We start from the raw sequence: 20,638 nt of genomic DNA on the forward strand, positions 1-20,638 counted from the left end.
ATTCTTGCCTATTTTAATGGATTGGATGCAAAGATCGTCGTACGATGTCGATAATTTTATACGCGTAGCGGCGTAGGCCGTGTTCACGGAACGTTCCGTCACATCCCCCGGATCAACCTGAGCGATCTTGCCGTTGCTGCTGCAGGCGCCGCCGCCACCGCACAGCTCGCGTCGCATGTCAGCATGTGCCCGGCAACGTGCAGCAGGAGGAGAGATCGAGAAGGGGGTGGGGGATCCTCCGAAACCGCGGCTCCACGGTGGCAATTAAGCGGCGGCACGGCGGGGGTAATAATGCCGGCGAGGCCCTGCTGTCCCGGATTGTCCGTGCCCGCGGCCGCTTCTCACCTCACCGGCCGGTGGATCGATCCGCGTTGCCATCCCCATCCATCCCTGATCTCTCGGCCCCTGCCGCCGCGCTGTGCACATGAATGTTCGGCAGCCAACTGTGCAGGGGTCCCCCGGTCCAGGGGAGGGAGGGAGCGCAATTAGTTGCGGTGGATGACCGGCCGGCCGGGGACGCTTCACCTCCGGCAGTAATGCCGGCCGTGTGGTGGCACACTGTTCGTGTGCGTGCAGGGCAGGGCAGTTCAGGCCATCGCTGCGATTCCGCCTGAGATGGAGCTAGCTTGCTTCAATGTCCTTTTCTTTATTTTTCTTTTTTTTTTAAAAAAAAGTAGCTGCTTCGATGTTCATGCGACTGACGTCATCATCCCGATGGTCACTCGTTCCAAAAAGAATGTATTCCTGGCCATGTATCTGGACAACTTGTTCCGATAGAATGCGCTCTTTTTTGGGACGAAGGGAGCACTCGCGATTTCTTCTAACCCTGTCCCATTTAAGTTCCGTTACCTCTCCTAATCCCAGAGATTACTGAATCAAAACACGTGTGTGCTTGAAACCAGGCGCACAGGTCAACAACCCGATTAACTCCCCGGCACATCAGACGTGGGCACATCCGGGGCCAAGAACACAAGCTGCCTGGCCTGGCCTGTCCTGACCAGCAGGGAATCGCTTGCTGCGTTTCCAAGCCACTCTCACTGCCAAAAGATTCTTCCGCAGATCGATCGGGCCGCTCGTCGTCGTCGTCGTCGTCGTCATCCGGAAGCGAGGAGCTCCGCTCATCACAAGCCACCGAACCCACCGAACCCACCGAACCCATGAGCCCTTGCAGTTAATGGAGGCGGCGGCTCGCCGCCCGCGGCCCACCCGCACGTCACCGGCGCCGATCGAGGCGGCCGCTCAGCTCGCGGTGGCCTCACTCCTCACTGAATTTGGCGGATGGCGACGCGAGTAAACCACCCCCACACGCCGGGCATCGGCAAATCTTCAACTTCAAGCGCGAATTACTACCGAATGGCGACGCTGGCTTGGCTCTTGCGTGCGCAGGCTGCAATTCTGTTCTTGCGTGTGGTTGATGCTCGCAAGCATTCATCTTGAGATCTGCCTGGCCTTTTCGACGGATTCGGGACGGCCATTGGGGTGTCAATTACTACACCAGATCGAAATTCTTTTTTTTCTTGTGCTATGATTTCTACTTTATAGTCCTACAAGACAGTAAGATGGCAGAGTCAAATAAACAGAGAGCACTTGCCTGCAGCAGGGAGGGCTTAGCAGTTAGAAGGATGATCAGATCTCCATCAGGCCCTGGGCCATCGATGTGAACCGTAGCAATCATGGTAGTTTGCAACAGTTGCATCAAACACTGATGAAATGTCGGGTTTGCATGAAGGAACAGTGGTAACACTATGATTCAGTGCCAAAAGGCGCCCATTATTGAGTACCACCTTATCCGGCTATATTCACCCATGGAGACAATCAGACGAACAATAACCATTATTGAGGAGACAAAAGTTCAGATAACAATGAAGAAATTCTCTTTGTTATGCAACGCATGGTGATTTTGTTCTTCAGCATGAGTGGTACTGAAAAGAAGAAACGGTGAGCAAATCAAGGCGGACAGATATGCTGCTTAGGTTAGGTCACACTACTACACACGACATAGGGCCTGTTTAGTTCTCCCAAAACTCCCAACTTTGACACTATGCAAAAAGAAAATTCCCCATCACATCAAACTTACGGTACATGCATGGAGTACTAAAATGTAGACGAAATCAAAAACTAATTGCACAGTTTTGTTGTACTTTGCGAGACGAATCTTTTGAGCGTAATTAGTCAATATTTGGACAATAATTCACAGATACAAACGAAACGCTACAGTATGCTGCAGTGCTACAACAGTAATTTTGCACCTCCAAACTTTGGGCAACTAAACAAGGTCATATATTCCATGGCTCCCTTTTCTGCATTTCTCTTCCCTTCAAACAATGGCCACAACCTGTCGCCATGCTTCTGAACGTTTTGTAGCTTTTCATTGCGTTCCATTTTTCAGAGATTTGTTTTTGGAGTCTTGTGGTGTCATTGTGGTTGAAGAGAAAGTGAGAGCTGCCAAATCGGGTGAGTTCATATTTTGCGCAAAGTGGTGACAAAGTGGTGAGGAGCTTTTCGGATCTTTTTGTTTGACTTGCCTGTGCACGGACAGTGGGATATGTTATGGCAAGCTATTGAGGTGTTGTGCGTATGGTGTCTTTTTGGGTCCTTTTTGCCAATGCTGAGATTCAGTGGTAGGCAACACACTCAGTTCAGTACAAACTGTGGTAGGAAAGATTACGATTTATATTGAGACCTAGCATGTGACTTAGCTCAACAGATAACCAATTTAACATCCATGTATCTTAATTGATATTTGGGATTTCGTCGTAATATTATTATGTTTCCTAAAAATTTTATATGCGGTTTCCATTACAAACAAACAAGATCCTTTTCAAAACCCTATAGATTTTAATGAAGAATTCCGAAGAGAATAACACAGAATCTCTATGTCCATTTGCATTTGTTAACAGTAACATACATGCGGTACTGATCACTTTGCAGATAATTAGTTGGTGTTTTCCCCTACTTGTCAACAAAATTTTTTTGGAAGAATACCTAGTGGTTTGGCATGCATCAAGGTCAATTCCTCATACCTAAATGTACGGTACACTCCATTGACATTTCCAAGTCCAAAAGTTCCTTTCATTGTCAAAGACTCTGGACTCAAATGCATGCTTAACATCTGCTTACATTTCAACCACCTGCCAAAGAAGCAAAAGAGAAACTGTAGTCATAAATAGAGGAAAGGTAAGACACAGACCATCGAACAAAGAGGAAAGGGATATCATCCACAGTGTTAAAGAATGGTGCAGATGACAAAGCGGGGTATAGATTGAGATGAAGAGTGTGGCTTAGCTCAACAAATTAACAATACTTGGATTCTGTTGTAATATTACGTAAAATGTGCTATGTTTTCATAATCATTTACAGTTTTTTTCATGTTAAAAACAAACATGTCCTTTTCAGTGACCTATAACTTTTAATGAAAATTTCGAAAGAGAATGGATTTGTTATATTTCACTGATTATTGTTAACTGTTCATTTGCATTTGCTAACAGTAATATACATGCCGCACTGATTACTTTGTAGATAATTAGTTTATGTTTCTCCTACTTTTGCAACGAAAGGCTTGAAAGAATAAATCTACTGACTTGACTTGCTGACAATTCCTCCTTACTGGATGTACGGTGCAAGTCCATTCACGTTTCCAAGCCCAAAAGCTACTTTCATTGTCAAAAACTCTAGGACTCAAGTGCAGCCTTTCATTAACATCTCTGCATATTTCAACAACCAGCCAAAAAGCAAAAGAAAAAACTAAAAGATTCAATATACTTGGCGAACTTTTGAAAATGTTATATCTATATTTTGCATTGAAAATTATATTTATAACATTACAAATTTGTTATATTCTTCCTAATTTTTTTGAAACTGATTACATTCTTCATATATTTGATATCTTTCATACACTGAAGAGCGCATAGTTAACATGCTCATATTTCAATTGATTTTTCCATTCGTTGAACTTTTGAAAATGGTATGCTTCGATCCGCATGAAAATAGATTTATAAACTTACAACTTTGCTACGTGTTGCATATGTTAGTGACACTCTTTGCCACTAAGGGGGAGAATAGTGCTAGCTTGATCCTCACATGCCCACTCATGTCGGCTCTACTCTGCTTGCAGCAACTTGAAAAGAAATCCTTGTGGTCAGCATAGAACCGCAAGGATTCCCCGCAAAACTAATGCAAAGAATCGTGCCCAAGGACCGAATTGCACGAGAGAGAAAGGCAGCCGAAAAGAGACGAAAAGCGGCCGCTACACTTGCCGGCAACGCAGCCGCTGCGGCCTGCGGCTGCGCTACAGCGGCAGGAGCCAGGAGGGGGAGGCCAGGCGGCCGGCACCACCACTAAATCCCTGCGCTTTCCGCCGTGCGCCCCGCGTGGTTTTCGCGGCCGCGGATGGTAAGCCAGCCGGACACCCGCGGGACAAAATGGGAAGCAAAGCAAAGCAACGCAACGCAAAGCAAAGGCAGCAGCAGCGCAGGCGCAACAGCGCTGCGGCACAGTACCGCGAGGGGACGGGGCGGCAGGGCATCCCCCCACCCCACCTCCTCACCACTCTCCCACCCCGTTCCATTCCCCAAACCCTTCCCTTCCCTGGCCTCGACGCCGGCCGGCCGGCGGCTCCGATCCGATCCCCGCCGCGTTGCGCACGGTTAGCGTTCCCCCCACTCGTCGATCGTCCGGGTCTTGGTGGCTGGGGATGGTGGTGGGCTTGAGTTTTTTTTTTTTTTTTTTTTTTTTGGGGGGGGGGGGGGGGGGCAGTAGTCTGCGCGCTGGGGGGCTTTGCTCGTCCCGGAATTGCGCGGTTGCGGCTGGCGATTCGCGTTGGTTCGTAGGATTGATGGCTTCGTCGTGTGAGGGCTCGGTGATTCCTAGTGTTTTTTTTCCCTCTTTGAGAAACTGGCATGTCTCCTTGTGATTTCCGTGGTTTATGCACGACTGTAGAGAAAAATCGGCGACTTTTGTTCGACCCTGAGAATTCGCGTAGAATCGTTAGAGTTGTGCCGCGTCGTGCAGTTTCAGTTGTTGCTTGTTTGCTTCCTGAAATGCTAGGAGATCATGGATCAAACTTGATGCCTTACTCTGTTGCTGCAGTGATGCTGCTCACTAGAGGAACCATTTGTGCACAATTAGTTTAGTGACATGGGAAATGTTGCTTACAAACAGAAAGCTTCCGTGCATCGTGTTCCTAGAAAGAATCGTAATGCTGCCATACTGTCAGTATCGCTTATTACTTTCGATCGTTATGGTTCTGAAATGCATTTTGTGTTGTTAACCACTGCAACAATACACCATTCCATGAAATGTGTTTCTGGGACATCGTTGAGTAAAGTGCTAAAATGCATCTGTTCATTTCCCCCTTTCAGGAACCCTCTATCTGATGAAGTGGCGTTTTGCTCGAAATTCAGTTGAATATCATCTACTTTGATTATCTCTTATCCAACTGGAGTATTGGGCCGCCTTTTTTGGCCAATGGGGATTGTCAAGATAGCTAGTGGTGAGCCTGCAGCAAAGAGTGGTTACAGCTGCGGAGATGAGGACCTTACACGAGATGAAAGGATGCTGCTTCAGAGCTTCCCAGTTCATGAACCTGATGACTCTGAACTTGCAGAGGTGGACTGTGAGCTTGCAATGTCAAGAGGTCAGATTTGCAATGTGCCCTATGGGCTTTATGATCTGCCTGACTTGATGGAGGTTCTTTCTCTGGAAACGTGGAATTCATGCCTGACGGAAGATGATAGATTCTGTCTAGCAGCTTCCCTCCCAGACATGGAACAACATGACTTCGTTACAACAATGAAAGAGTTGTTTAATGGTGATGCTATGTTCTTTGGAAGTCCACTTAGAAGCTTTTTCCTTAGATTGAAGGGTGGGCTTTATTCACCACAAGTTTCTCAGGCAAGAGAGTTACTGATGACATTTCAAAAACGAAGACATTATCATTTCCTGAAGTTGTACCATGATGGTATGGCTGGTAAATTTGCATCCGTGGCCAAGGTGTCGAGAAGTTCTGATACGAGTACTAGTCTTAGAGCGAAGGTTCCCATCTCGCACAACTGGGCATATGAGAAGAGTTTGCCGTGTGTTGGTCTTAGCATTTCCACTTTACCAACTACTATCAAAGGTGAAACTGCCACTGTTTTGCCAATGAAGCGAGCCAAACTTATGGATGTGTCATCAACCACTCATTGTTCAACCATACATAATGAAACAGATTATGCAGCCAAATCAGCAGAAATGAACTCATTGGAAAGTCCAATCTTCCATCCTCCCAGTCACCCCAGGCAAAATTGTAGTAAAGTACCAAAAGGTGTGCTGAAAATAAGGACTGGTTGTGCTTCTCTTATTAATGAAAGTAAAGGGTCACATCACAGACCTGGACTGATTCTAGTTGATCAGTTAGGAATGCAGAGCTCTAGCTTTTGCGCTCCACCTCATGCTTTTGCACATGATGTACATGGTTTTTCTGAGAATTCATCTTCTCACATCAACACAGTCAGTGGTACGTCTGCTAGTCAACAACCAAGTCCCTTGCAATGGAAGGGTACACTGGAAACTTATGCACTGATAGGCAAAAGCCCACCTGGAGTCCAAATGACAGTTCCAGAGGAGCACAATGCAGTTTACCCTTCCATGATGCTGAGAGACTTCTATCCAGCAGCTAACCTTAGGTTAACATGTGTCAATGACGCATATGACACCAGAAAATGTGCCCACATGAAAGACCTTTTGAAGAACTTTGGTCATCAGAACAATATAGCCCATCAAAGTTCTCCTGATCCATGTGCGAGAGCTAGTGATGATCATCAAATGAATGGATACAAGACAACACACAGTTCAAGAAATGCTGAAAGTATTTCAGAGATGTTGAACCTCGGCACAAGGATGTACCCACCTCATAACAGCTTTCCAGAGCAACTGGAAACCATGAGCAAGTACCATGATGGCATAAAGCTGGAGGCACCTCCTGCCAAGCCTGTTACTGAAGTTGGAGAAGCTCGACAATTTGCTTACACCTACGCAAGGAGAAAGCCGCACAAGAGGTCAACTATGGTGGAAGATGCAGTGTCACCAAGTGTGCTAAACAGCATGACCAACATGAAAGCGAAGGCAATCAAACTCTGAAGCTCGGCAATTGCAAACATTCAGAGCTGAACATAACTGGGGATAGAATTTAGCATCCACCTAACATCGGAAAGCATGCATTTTTTTCCGTTCTCCTATGACATCGATAGGACCAAAGTCTTCTATAACTGAACTGTTGAAGTATGCAAATCAGCCATATCTTTCTCCTAAGTTCAGGGGGATTTTTGCCTGCTATACCATACATATTCAGGATTGTTGTTTCTTGATGAGCTGAATTATTTCTTCTGCTAAAGTCATGTCCTGAATTTTTTGCCATTATATTCGCAATGTAGCATCTCCTAGTAGAGAACTGGGTACTAAAAATTTATGGGACAAGAATATTGCCTAGGAAAGCAAGTTCGACTTATTTTGGATCATTGGGTCGACTCAAAATTTGCTAAGATTAACTACAATGACATGCCACGTAATTAATCTGGGAGAAAGAAATGAACTAAAACGTGATTAGCTGGCCACCATTAGGTACCCCACTCCCTAATTCTGGCGTACCTGGCCTGGCTGACACCGACTTCTATTCTATTCATTTCAGATCACAATTTCAAACTTAAATTTGAATTTGATTTGTCACTGATCCTTTAAATTTGATAGGTGCTCTCCGATTCCCATTCAAAAAATTCTTTAAATATAATATCGTATCAACCAGAGGGTCAACAGGGCTGTCATCTAGTGGTTCTGTACCGTGATCTCACCCGTCTGATGCCGATCTTACGGCTCAAGCTTGGGAGAGGCTTCAAAATATTCGAACGAACTCTCCCCGTCCTCTACCAAAAGGGGAAATGGCGGCGCCGCCTCGCCACCTCCCGGTCCTCCTCGGCCGCCTCCTCGTCGCCGGCGAGATCCGCCAGAGCCCGTACCACCTCGGCCGCATCATACCCCTCCTTCCTTCGCACCCCCACCTCGCTGCCGCCCTCTCCAGCCTCTACTTCCCGCATTTCCCCTCCTCCGCCACCTTCCTCCAGAACCTGCTCATCCGCGCCTCCGCCGCGTCCCCCTCCCCGCGCCTCTCCTTCGCCGCGTTCTCCTCCCTCCTCCGATCCGGTTGCCTCCCCGACCACTTCACCTTCCCTCCGCTGATCAAGTCCGCCTCCAGGCTTCCCTCCTTCCCGCGCACGGGTGCGCAGGTCCACGCCCAGTCTGCCCGGCGCGGGTTCTTGGCCGACATCTACGTTGTTAATTCGCTCCTCGCGATGTACGCGGCGTTCCGCGACACGGCGTCGATGCGGGCCGTGTTCGACTCGTGCGCGGAGGTCGCCGACGTGGTCTCTTGGAACACGGTGATTGGTGGCTACGTGAAGTGCGGGGAGATTGGGAATGCCAGACGGGTGTTCGACGAAATGCCTCAGAGGAATGGGGTGTCCTGGAGCGCGATGGTGGGAGCGTACGCGGGTGCTGGGGAGCTGGATGTTGCCAGGGAGATGTTTGATCGGATGCCTGCCATTGGGAGGAACGTCGTCACATGGAACTCGATGGTGACAGGGTTTGCGAGACATGGGCTGCTGCCATTGGCGAGGAAGATGTTTGATGAGATGCCAGTCAGGAATTTGGTGTCGTGGAACGCGATGATCAGGGGATACACGATGAATGGCGAGATGGATGGCGCAAGGGAGCTGTTTGATGTGATGCCGGAGAAGGATGTGATTTCCTGGACATGCGTGATTTCCGGGTACGCACAGGCTGAACGTTATGCAGAAACCCTTGAGCTATTCAGGTCAATGCAGAGCAAGAGCAGTATCCGGCCTAATGAGGTGACCATGGTGAGTGTGCTCTCGGCATGCGCACATTTGACAGCTCTAGAGGAAGGGAGGTGGGCTCACACCTTCATCGGCAAGCACAAAATGGTTCTGGACAATGAGTTCAATCTTGGTGCTGCTCTCATAGACATGTATTCCAAGTGTGGGAGAACAGACATGGCTGTAAAAATTTTCTACTCCCTGGATCAGAAGAATGTCTCTGCCTGGAATGCACTCATTACGGGGCTTGCAGTAAATGGTGATGCTTCCCAATGCATTGATGTGTTTGAGCAGATGAAGAGGTCAGGAGAGAACCCGAACGACATAACATTCGTCAGTGTGCTGACAGCTTGCGCCCATGCTGGGCTGGTCGATGAGGGTCGGCGGTGCTTTCAGAGCATGGTATCTGCTTTTGAGGTGCAGCCCGAGCTCAAACACTATGGCTGCATGGTTGACTTGTTGGGCCGTGCAGGGCTTCTGGATGAGGCAGAGGAGCTGATTCGGAGCATGCCAATGGCCCCGGATGTCAAGGTTTTGGGTGCGCTACTAGGTGCAAGTCGAATGCATAAGAGATTTGATGTGGCTGAAAGAGTACAGCGTGGGATCCTCAATCTTGATACAAAGCAGCCTGGCTGCCATGTTCTGGTGTCTGACATTTACGCTGCTGCTGGCAAATGGGCTGATGCTCTAGAGGCAAGGGGTTTTCTGCAGAAGCATAATATTAGAAAGTTGCCGGCATCATCCAGCTCAATGCAATAGGTTTGAAGGGGCTTTAGCATTTTAGGTTAGATTGCATTCTTCACCAGCCAATATAGAGGTTATGTATATAACCCCAGCAAGCAACCAGTTTTTGCGTGGACATAAACTTAGCGAAAGGCAGAGATAGAATCATAGAACTAACTTTTTATTCATATGGCTGTATTGTCCTCGACGATGTCTGTTTCACTTCAGTCTGACGACACGATCACTGCTACTCTATGTGCATCTTTTTCATATCTCAGATGCTCACCTCACGGTTGTTCTGCTTCACTATGACTAGCTTTGACCTCCAGCATCGACTCAGGTGACCTTCTCCAAGTGACCGTCTCTACTCTCTCAAGATATGCATTACAGTTAAATCATATTTAATGTGTCCAAATTTCAGCTGATGGACCACAGGTTATTATTTATTCTTTCTTATCAGGAGCCTGGTGCATTTTCAGTGCAAATACATAATTTCCTAAGGGTGCTGCTCTAAAGGAACAATAGGGTTGTGAATGTACATCATGTGTTTCTTAAGATGGTGTGTTGAGAAAATCGGCAAATACTCAAAAGGTGCTTAGACGTTTTAAGAAAATGGACTGCACGTGTTTGCAAATGTAACTTTATTATACACTAAACATACATAGAATTTAAAGGGTCAACTTTTCCTTGATTAAAATACACTAAACATACATAGAATTTGAAGGGTCGCCTTTTCCTTCATCCAAACGCTCTTACATTCATAGATAGAGCATCATCTTAACCAACTCCTATTTCCTTCAGTTTGTTAGCCATCAAGCACATTTGAGTAAGAAAATTAGATATGCATTATTAGAAAATAGTTGTGTTAACACTGCTGAAAATTGCTGCATCCTTCGGAGGATCTGCGTACGAAATTCCTTTGCAGATGTTACTATTTACATGGCTAAGTTTGCTTCGTCAAAATGACCAATCTAATTTTCTTTACCAAATACTACCCATTTTTATCAAAATATACGAAGTACTCCCAACTAAAATAGCTAAGTTTGTTGTGTCACTATGTGCTACCACTCTTAATTCAAATCAAATAATTAAAAATAATGCAGTTTAAGTGAAAGCTAAAACATAGAAATTATGAGCGGAAGAAAAAAATTGACATCCAGAAAAAAGATGGAGAACCGCGAAGAAACAGAAATTAGAAGACAGCAGGATAACAACAATAATAATACTACTATACCACCGACAAGTACGCAGTTCGATAATCCACCATAGCATCTAGCCCCACGTATTGCAGGCTAGGAAAAGTAATGCCACACAAAATAAACTGACAACGAGGTTCAGAAATAACACCAAAAGCTAAGCTAACTCAATTCAAAAGTAAACAACCGCGCCGCTTAGTCGACCTCCTCCATCTTGCTCTCGCCGGCATCATCCTCCAGAGGGGGCATGTCGGTCTCAGCCTCAGTGGTCTCATCCTCGTCAATGCTCAGGCCAAGCTTGAGCATGCGGTGGATGCGGCTGCCAAAGGTGTTGGGCTCGTCAAGGCTGAAGCCGGAAGTGAGGAGCGCAGTCTCAAACAGCAGCATGACAAGGTCCTTAACAGACTTGTCGTTCTTGTCAGCCTCAGCACGCTTGCGGAGCTCCTCCATGATGGCGTTCTCAGGGTTGATCTCCATGGTCTTCTTGGAGGACATGTATCCGGACATGCTGGAGTCCCTCAGCGCCTGGGCCTTCATGATCCTCTCCATGTTGGCCGTCCAGCCATACTCGCCAGTGACCAGGCAGCAGGGGGAGTCCACCACACGGTCAGAGACCACCACCTTCTCAACCTTGTCACCCAGCACCTCCTTAATCACCTTGCAGAGGCCCTCAAACTTCTCCTTGAGCTCCTCCTGCCTCTTCTTCTCGTCCTCAGTCTCATCAAGCTTCAGGCCCTCCTTAGTGGCAGAGACGAGTTTCTTGCCCTCAAATTCCTTCAGCTGGCCAATGGCATACTCATCAATTGCATCCACCATGTACAGGACTTCATAGCCCTTCTTCTTCAGCTTCTCAAGGAAGGGGGAGTTCTCCACAGCCTTCTTGCTCTCACCAGTGATGTAGTAGATGTCGCTCTGGCCCTCCTTCATCCTCGTCACATAGTCCTTGAGGCTAGTCAGCTCATCACCGCTCTTGGTGGAGTGGTACCTCAGGAGCTCAGCGATCTTGGTCCTGTTCTGGGAGTCCTCGTGGATGCCAAGCTTGAGGTTCTTGCAGAAGGCCTCATAGAACTTGTTGTAGTCCTCCTTGTTCTCAGCAATCTCGAAGAAGAGCTCAATGCACTTCTTCACCAGGTTCTTGCGGATAACCTTGAGGATCTTGTTCTGCTGGAGGGTCTCACGGGAGATGTTGAGGGGAAGGTCCTCAGAGTCAACGATGCCCTTGACAAAGCTCAGCCACTCTGGGATCAGCTCCTCACAGTTGTCCATGATGAAGACACGGCGCACATAGAGCTTGATGTTGTTCTGCTTCTTCCTGGTGTCGAAGAGGTCGAAGGGGGCCCTCTTGGGTACAAAGAGGACAGCCTTGAACTCAAGCTGACCCTCAACAGAGAAGTGCTTCACGGCAAGATGCTCCTCCCAGTCGTTGGTCAAGCTCTTGTAGAAAGCAGCGTACTCTTCCTTGGTGATCTCCTCAGGCTTCCTCATCCAGATAGGCTTCTGCTTGTTGACCAATTGCCACTCGTGAGAAACCTCCTTGATCTTCTTCTTTTTCTTCTCTTTCTCTTCCTTCTCCTCATCAACATCCTCAACCTTGCCCTCCTCATCCTTCTTATCTTCCTCATCCTCATCATCAGAAATCTCCTTCTCAGTGGTCTTCTCAGTCCAGAGAGAGATGGGGTAGCTGATGAACTCAGAGTGCTTCTTGATCAGATCCTTGAGGCGTCGCTCCTCAAGGTACTCCAACTGCAGAAAACAAGAGCAAATTTTTGAGAATAAGAAGAGAACTAAATGATGGAATTATTTACAGATGTTCTAACAAACTCTAAAAATCATCAATACAACAGCATAATTAGTACAGTTAATGTCGATGTCATTAGTTTGCTAACATAATCCCATAATATTGCCAGTTTCACTATAATGATCATACTTTAAGCACTCATTCCAGAAAAATAAACATTACTACGATTAAAATAGCATGATATGTTGTTCCTACTAATCTGGGAAATGCACAAACTAACAGCAATATCTCAAATGTTCCTACTAATCCTAGAGTGAATCAAGCCCAGCCTCAATAATAATCAAGTTCCTATTATCAACATTTATAATCAGTTATAACAAACAAAAGATGTTGGAGGAATAACATGCTTACAATTTAGCAATAAGCCAACAAAAAATCAGCACAAACTACAGCATAATAGAACAATGTGATTTCAACGAAGCAATAGCAAAAACAGCATCAGCACTATCTAAATAATAACAATAATAATCCTATAAGTTAAAACATGGCAGCATCACCATTAGTGATTAACATACAGCAACCTTCCAGGGAATTTCTGCTATACCTGATCATCCTTGAGGTAGAGGGTCATCTTGGTACCCCTGCCAAGGGTCTCCCCAGAGGTATCACGTGTGACGGTGAAGGAGCCACCAGCCTGAGACTCCCACACGTACTGCTCATCATCGTTGTGCTTGGTGGTCACAACAACTCTCTCAGCAACAAGGTAGGCAGAGTAGAAACCAACTCCAAACTGCCCAATCATAGACACATCAGCACCAGCAGCCAGAGCCTCCATGAACTCCTTTGTGCCTGACCGTGCAATGGTACCAAGGTTGTTCACGAGGTCTGACTTGGTCATACCAATACCACTGTCAATGATTGTCAGAGTGTTGGAGGCCTTGTCAGGAACAATGTGGATGAACAGCTCTGGCTGGGCATCGAGCTTGCTCTTGTCCGTCAAGCTCTCAAACCTGATCTTGTCCAAGGCCTGTCAAAACGCACAAAAATAATAGTTCAGGATTATTAGGTCAGAATAGGGTAATCAGCTATTTAGATTAGCACCACTAAATACAATTAACCGCTACACGATCAATTTAATCAAGTAGCTGTGAACCACCTACTACAAAGCCTTCTACCTTCCCAACATAAACCGACCCTTCTATCTAGCAAGACTAGATAAATTTTATCAATACCAATCATGCTTTCATTTGTACATTCTAGATGAGCACTGAAATAAACACAATTAACTGCATAACACACAATCAACTTAACCTAGCAAAGACTATATTTATCAAGACCAGTCGCGCTTTCACAGTTCTCACTGGCGCATCAGATCGTTCAGATTAGTTATCAACCTTGCAAGTACATATGCCACAGACACAACCGAGATCTAACAAAATTATGAGCTAATTTACGACTTCAAAAGTACAGGTTCACATGCCGCGAATTTAAGCTGAACAGTCAACGACGAACTAGGACAGAACCCTACATAACCCCCCATCACCAGATCCGAAGTACGATGCGAAAACAACGATCTATAGAACGACGCTAGGGTTTAGCGTACAGATCTAGAACCGCAAACAGAAGAGCACGAGCGGGACCAGGTGGGGAACTTACATCGGAGGAGTTGGAGATGAGCTCCCGGAGGAAGATCTCCTTGTTGGAGTAGAAGGTGTTGATGATGAGGGATAGGAGCTGGTTGATCTCCGCCTGGAAGGCGAACGTCTCCGTCTCGGAGGCCATGGCGAAGCTTTCACGAACGCGAGGGGAGAGAGAGGCGGCGGCGGCGGCGCTTTGGGGGGAGGCAACGAGGGTTTGAGGCGAACCGAGGGAGCGTTGGGTTGGTCCTGGGGGTGGGGGGACTTATATGGAGGGGAGACAAGGGGTTCTGGAATGTTCTACGAGAGACGGGAAGGGGTGGAGGGCGCGGGGAGCGGGTTGACACTGACTTGCCGATGGGCCCGAAGTCTTCCGGGCCCGGCAGTGCCGGGGCTGAGTTCCTTCTTTTGGCCCGACGAGCCAGTGGCGTTGTGTCTTTGACTCTGTTTTTTTCAGACTGGTTCTAGATCGAGCTGGGTTTGGAGCATGATTGCCTTACGATTAACGGGCAGTTGGCAGGTCCATCTACGAGCTCGTGTATTGCTCACTAACTATCGTAGTACGCACGAAAGGTTTTTTTTTGAAGGTCAACGGGGGAGTGCCCCACCTGATTTCATTATAGGGCCTGAAGGTCGGCCAAATGCAAGTACATTAGATCTTAAGCAAAAAATAGGGCGGGGGATGGAGATTACATTAGTTTACATTGAACAAAAAAGTAAACACCAGGCATCCGCTATCTGACGATCCTCGACCTTTAGTCGGTGGCTCCATAGCCGGGCTTCATCGCGGCATGCGAGCCAGAAGCGCCCAAACGACGGGGTAATGTTCTGGAAAACAAGCTCATTGCGGGATTTCCATAGCAACCAACAGATGAGAAGAATGAAACTGGAGTAGTGGCGCCGCGGCACCGTCGTGGGGCGGGGAATGTTCCACAGACATCGAACCGAGACCTCAGTTGTATCCGCGGACAGCGCCGACCAGACTTGAGCAGCAAAGCGGCAGTGAAGGATCAGGTGATCGCAATCTTCTGGCTGGCCACATAGCGCACACGCCGGGTCAGAGAGGATGTGCTTCTTGACAAGATTTGCACGGCAATCCATTCCTGAACCATCAGCCAGGCGAAGAAATACACTCGAGGGGGTGCTCGGTTGGACCAAACGAATTTGGCAAAGTTGCAGGTAGGGGACCCGGTTGCTTCCATGATCTTATTGTAGGCAGCACCAGATTGGAAGGGCGCGTTTGGCGGGGCCAAAGTGCTGTGCCGTTGGTCTTCAGCACTGCTCAGGGCAATATGGCCAATCCTGAGGTTCAGGTCGGCCAATTCAGCAGCAGCCGCATGGGTCCGCCTGGGCATTAGGTGCCTGGGGATCCCGTCGGCAATGACCTGCGACACCGAGGCTTCCGGTTGTGTAGCATGGGAGTACAGAGCGGGATACAGTGCAGCCAGACGGCCAGCAGATAGCCATCTGTCATGCCAGAAGCTCGTGCTCTCGCCATTGCCAACTTCAGAGCTCGTGACAACACGGTATAGCGGTAGCATGCTGCCCAGTGCTGTCCAATGGACACCTTCCAGGGTTCCTTGTAGCGAGGCTAGATCAATTCTTTCACGTACCCACCGCGCCTAGGAGGACTCCCCGGGCCGGAAGATGCGGTGTAGAAGCTTCAGCAGCAAACTTTGGTTCTTCGCGCCAAGCTCCGTGATGCCTAGCCCCCCTTGCTCTTTCGGCTGGCAGGCATGTTCCCAGGCGACAAGACACTGAGCACCACTGACCGTATCCTCTCCATCCCAAAGAAAACTTTGTCGTCGATGGTTTAAAGCATCCACCACGCTAGGGGGAGGAGGAGGAGAATGGACATTGCATACGTCAACTGGCTATCCATGACACTGTTTATCAGCACAGCTCGCCCCGTGGAGTTGAGAAGGCAGGCGCGCCATCCATTGAGCCGTCGATCTGCCCGGGCAATCAGAGGGGTGAAGGCCGAGAGTTTGAGCTTCTCATTTGATAAGGGGAGACCCAAGTAAGTTTGAGGAAACGAGCCAAGTTGGCAACCAAGGACCTGCTGCAAGGCAGTTACCAGATGTGTGTCAACATTCATAGGAACCATTGTGCTTTTGCCAAAGTTTATGTGCAACCCAGTGAGATCAGAGAAATGTTCCAGCACTCGCTTCAGGGCCACCACACTATCACGGCCGGCCTGCAAGAGGATCAATGTATCATCCGCATACTGTAACACCGGGCACAGTTGGTCAGAGCTGGCCGGGTGGAGTATCATGCGGTCTTGCTTGATCATTTGCTGGAGCACATCTGAAACGAGCAGGAACAGGTAAGGAGACAGTGGATCACCCTGTCGAAGACCGCGTTTGCAGGGAAACCATGGCCCAGGCACTCCATTCATCAGCACCGCTAGCTTGGAGCTGTGCAGCAGCGAGAGGGTCCACGCAGTCCATTGCGCAGGGAACCCCCGAGTGGCGAGAACGGCAGCCAGGCAGCGCCAATCGACTGAATCAAATGCTTTTGCAAAGTCCAGCTTCAGGACCACAGTACGCAGTTTTCGTTTGTGGCAGCATTGGATCAACTCAGTTGCATAGATGAAATTTTCAGAGATTGAACGCCCCTTGATGAAGCCTGTTTGGTCTGGGTCAACCAGCTTGGAGATCTGACACTAGAGCCGTGAAGTCATCATTTTGGAGACTATCTTGAGGGAGCAATTTTGCAGGCAGATCGGCCTGTAGTCGCCCGGCGACATCGCTGCCTCATTCTTCGGTATCATGACAATATAGGCACGGTTGATACACTCGAGCTCGGCAGTCCCTTCCTAGAACGCCTGCGTGAGCGCCATCACCGTGTGCCGTACTGTGTCCCAAGCAGCGGCATAGAAGGAGGGGCCGAACCCGTCGGGGCCCGGTGAGCTTGTCCTGTTCATCGCGCGGACAGTAGCTCGCGCTTCACTTTCGGTGAAGGGAGCAAGGAGCGGCGCGCTCGCCGCGCGCGGCAAGCCTGAGTACAAGGATGCGATGTCGACCCCGCTCAGGTTCACCGCGCGCTCGTCAAGCAAGCTCCGGAGGTGTACCGTGAGAGCTGTCATCTTCTCCTGGTGTGAGCTCAGCACCACCCTGTTGATGTTTAGGGCACGGATGTTATTCCGGCGCAGCCGGAGGGTGGCCTGCGCGTGGAAAAACTGCGTGTTCGCATCGCCTTCCCGCATAGCGCGGAACTTGCCACGTTGTTTCCAGAACGCGGCCCGTTCGCGCAGCACCAGTGCAAGCCTGCCTTGACACGCCTGACGCAGCAGCGCTTCGCCTGGAGAAAGACAGCGGAAGTCTTCGAACACATCAAGCAAATATATGACAAATTTACAGTTGGAGGGGAGAGCGGGAGGAGCGCGCTTACATCGCGCCCAGGCCTTAGACGCACAGCGGACTGTCTTGAGCGCATGAGCAATCGCGCTAGCCGCATCAGAGTCACCGTTCTGAGCCCAAGCTAGCAGGATGGTAGGGAGGTAGTTTATATCCTTAAGCTAGGAGTTTTCAAAACGGAAGACGTTGGCTTTCGGGATAGAGGTGGACATTTGAAGGAGGAGAGGGGTGTGATCAGAGGTGGGTTTTGGTAAGGAACACAGGGAGGAGTTCGGGAAGGTTGTGCTCATCGCTAGGTTGAAGAGAGCGCGGTCGAGGCGGGTGAGAGTAGGGGAATCGCGGTGGTTGGACCAGGTGAAAAGGCGGTCTAGGAGAGGCAGGTCAAGGAGGGAGAGCCCGTCGATAGTAGCATTGAAGGCATCGCAGAGGGCGTGATGGGAGGAGCCGTTGCTGTTTTCTTGGCCACTCCTAGTTAGGTTGAAGTCTCCCACCAACGCCCAGCTCCCAGTAACGTGCTGGGCGAGTTCATGCAGGTCTTCAAGGAAGGACAGAGAGTCGCGATGGTCCGCGGGAGCATAGACGTTAGTAACAGCGAAGGAGTAGTTTGAGGCCGTGGAGGAAAGGAAAGTAGTAAGAGTATGGCGTCGAGTGATGAAAGAATCTAAGGTGAACATCGACGGATCCCACGCAGTGATTATTCCACCACGCGTGTCTGAAGCATCAACACAGCGGAAGGCGGTGATGGTTGGAGGCAGGAAGGAACGAGCTTTGAGGCCATCCAGGCCACGCAGCTTGGATTCCTGTAACATACAATGCTAGAATGCGAGGAGGAAATAGAGTCCTTAGCAACAGTGCACTTGTGCGGATCTCCGAGGCCATGAACATTCCAGGATAGAAGGGAAAAGGAACTCAAACTAAGATTCATAGGTACGATTACAACACCAGAACAGGAGCAGAAGAACATCAACTAAAGGCACAAGACAAAGAGCTAAGACACTGGAAGACCAAACACTAGAGCCATGGCGAAGTAACATCAGAATCACACAGGCGGCAGATAACTGGTGTTTCTGCAAAGAGCGGGCAAGCAGCAGAAACAAGCACAAGCCTTCTTGAGTTCAGGCATCAAGAGCATCAAGCACCTTGTTCAGCTGAGCGGTAGTGGCCTTCCCGATAGCAAGGACCCAGTACAGAGCCTTGGCCGTCTCCTGACCGAGCCCAATAGCATCGGCAAGCTTCACTAAGTCCGCTCCAGAGATTGGCTTCTTCTTCCTCGTCAACAGCTTCTTCTTGGCAACATGGGCTTGAACTGCAGACGAACAGAGCGCGAGGCTATCACGGAGAGCTTTGAGCTGGGCTGCTTTGGAAGTGGCATCCACGAATTTTCCATCTTCTTTTGCTGCCAGGCGGGCGCTGTGGCGTTTGCGGAGGGGTGGGCGAGATGGGCAGCGGGGGGGCGCATCTGATGTTGCAGGTGGCGGGGTTGGAGGGGAGGGCGCAGCAGTGCCGAGAGGTGGCATGGGAGAGTGTGCTGGCAACGGCGTGTTGGGAGGCGTGGGTGGCAGGCATGGCTCAGGCGCAGCGGGGCGCCAGGTAAGGAGCGGGACCGGTCTGGCGCCATAGCTCCCCAGGTCTCCGCTGGTGTCTGTGGGGGGTAACTGGATCAGGATGGGGAAAGCGGGCAGGGGCGGTAGGGGTAAAGGATTTATGAAGCCGTGGCAGAGGATGGAGGCGCCAGTGAACGAAGCTGGGTGTAGCGGCGTGGGATGCCGCTGCTCGGGCGGGTATGCGGCTGGTGGGGGCGGAGGCGCTGGGTTGTTAGGCGGCAGAGGGGGGTGCAGGTCGTTGTTTTGAGGAGGTGGCAGTGGTGGCGGAGTTGGGCCAAAGAACGGGATCTAGTCCCCCGCCTCGTCGAACTGCTGCTCGCGCGGCCAGAAGGTCAGACCGCCCAGGCGCAGAACGACACCGCGGCCGCTCGGGGTGTGGACTCCGAGGCGGCTGGGGAGATGAGGGTGCTGCAGCTCAATCACCACACGCATGCAGGAACGGTCGAAGCCAGGGCTGCAAAAGGGATCCACTTCCACAAGGGTACCGACGCAGCGTAGGATGTCACGCACCTGCTCGACCGACCAGTGCTCAGGAGGCAGATTCCAGATGGCAACGTGCGCAAGCCACTCTGGCTCACGAACGAAGCGATCATCAGTTTCCTCCGCGCGCTCAAGCGTGACAGTGGCGTCGTTAATATGCACCGGCTGCACGTCCATTGCCATCTCCCGCGCCGCGGGAGAGCCAAAGTGCAGCAGCGCCACGCCACGCGGCGACGGGAGCAGCTGGAAGCGCATGTGCGGCGCCGCGACATGGAGCGCGGCGTGGATCAGAGGGGAGGGGGCCGCTGCAGCAGCCAGGGGGTCCACGTAAACAAAGGCAAAGCGGGAGGCGTGGTCCCAGTCACCTTCGTTGACCCAGACCTCCAGGTAGTCGGGGCCGTCGTCGAAGGCGTCGTTGTCTACCGACTCCTCCTCCAGGGCGCTGTTGGCCTCGCCGTTGGACATGCTCGCCGAAGCGTTGGACGCGCCCCTCCGCGGATACACTGGGTCCACAGGCGCAGCGAGTCCCGGCGGCGGCGTCAGGGGAGGCGAGCACCCGGGGACGGGCGTGTTGGCACCAGACGCGCGACGCGGAGAGGCGACGCCAACGACACGGATGTCGCGTGCTTTAGGAATGGCACGCGACGCGCGGAGCTGGGGGGAGGAGGGTTCACCAAGCGCCACGCGCTTGCCCTTGTCCAGGGGCTCGCGGAAGAGGTCACCGAGGTAGAACGGCCCCTCCTCCGTGGCAAGGTGGCGCGGTTCAGCCACACGCTCCGCGACCGCGGGGGCATGGCTTGTGGAGGCAAGCATACGCAGCAGGTCGAAGGCCGTGGTGAAAGGAGGGAGGTTGAGCGGGGTGGGCGGAGGCGTTGGCGTGGCGGAAGGCGGAGGCGAACTGCGGGGGAGGAAGGGGACCGCGTTGATTGGCACACGTGACGCGGGGAGTGGGATTGTGGGACGGCGGCGCGGGTGGGGAGTCTGCTCACGTGGGAACGCCATGGGGCAAGCGTAGCCGCGGTGCCCAGACCCAC

At 50.2% G+C, this 20,638-nt stretch overlaps 3 protein-coding genes across 4 annotated transcripts; 2 read left to right on the forward strand and 1 right to left on the reverse strand.

Moving 5' to 3' along the window:
- The first annotated feature begins 4,053 nt into the window (after positions 1–4,053).
- LOC117861005 (uncharacterized) lies at positions 4,054–7,395 on the forward strand. Of its 2 annotated transcripts, none has more exons than XM_034744456.2 (2): positions 4,054–4,392; positions 5,361–7,395. In XM_034744456.2, exon 2 carries the CDS (start codon positions 5,467–5,469, stop codon positions 7,117–7,119), a length of 1,653 nt encoding a protein of 550 aa, XP_034600347.1. In that variant the 5' UTR covers positions 4,054–4,392; positions 5,361–5,466; the 3' UTR covers positions 7,120–7,395. The 2 variants fall into 2 exon arrangements, with proteins under 2 accessions (XP_034600347.1, XP_034600345.1); XM_034744454.2 differs by lacking the exon at positions 4,054–4,392 and adding an exon at positions 4,421–4,645.
- A 141-nt stretch (positions 7,396–7,536) lies between these two features.
- Positions 7,537–9,880, forward strand: LOC117861923 (pentatricopeptide repeat-containing protein At2g22410, mitochondrial). The gene has a single exon (XM_034745442.2). The coding sequence runs from the start codon at positions 7,914–7,916 to the stop codon at positions 9,624–9,626; it is 1,713 nt and encodes a 570-aa protein (XP_034601333.1). The 5' UTR covers positions 7,537–7,913; the 3' UTR covers positions 9,627–9,880.
- A 918-nt stretch (positions 9,881–10,798) lies between these two features.
- Positions 10,799–14,412, reverse strand: LOC117861004 (heat shock protein 81-1). Its single transcript, XM_034744453.2, has 3 exons — positions 14,181–14,412; positions 13,129–13,551; positions 10,799–12,529 (listed from the first exon to the last, which is right to left on the reverse strand). Exons 1-3 carry the CDS (start codon positions 14,304–14,306, stop codon positions 10,982–10,984), a joined length of 2,097 nt encoding a protein of 698 aa, XP_034600344.1. The 5' UTR covers positions 14,307–14,412; the 3' UTR covers positions 10,799–10,981.
- Between the last annotated feature and the right edge of the window lie 6,226 nt (positions 14,413–20,638).

This window comes from Setaria viridis, chromosome 6 (assembly GCF_005286985.2).
Source record: "Setaria viridis chromosome 6, Setaria_viridis_v4.0, whole genome shotgun sequence".
Classification (NCBI taxonomy): Eukaryota; Viridiplantae; Streptophyta; class Magnoliopsida; order Poales; family Poaceae; genus Setaria; species Setaria viridis.

What these genes read in the sequence shown, in the direction of transcription:
- LOC117861923 (XM_034745442.2), top strand. Translation starts at nt 7,914, where the DNA reads ATGGCGGCGCCGCCTCGCCACCTCCCGGTCCTCCTCGGCCGCCTCCTC.
- LOC117861005 (XM_034744456.2), top strand. Translation starts at nt 5,467, where the DNA reads ATGGGGATTGTCAAGATAGCTAGTGGTGAGCCTGCAGCAAAGAGTGGT.
- LOC117861004 (XM_034744453.2), bottom strand. Translation starts at nt 14,306, where the DNA reads ATGGCCTCCGAGACGGAGACGTTCGCCTTCCAGGCGGAGATCAACCAG. An exon ending in TCATCTCCAACTCCTCCGAT is followed by an intron (nt 13,552 to 14,180) that starts GTAAGTTCCCCA and finishes GCGTTTTGACAG; the next exon opens with GCCTTGGACAAGATCAGGTT. An exon ending in TCTACCTCAAGGATGATCAG is followed by an intron (nt 12,530 to 13,128) that starts GTATAGCAGAAA and finishes TGTTTTCTGCAG; the next exon opens with TTGGAGTACCTTGAGGAGCG.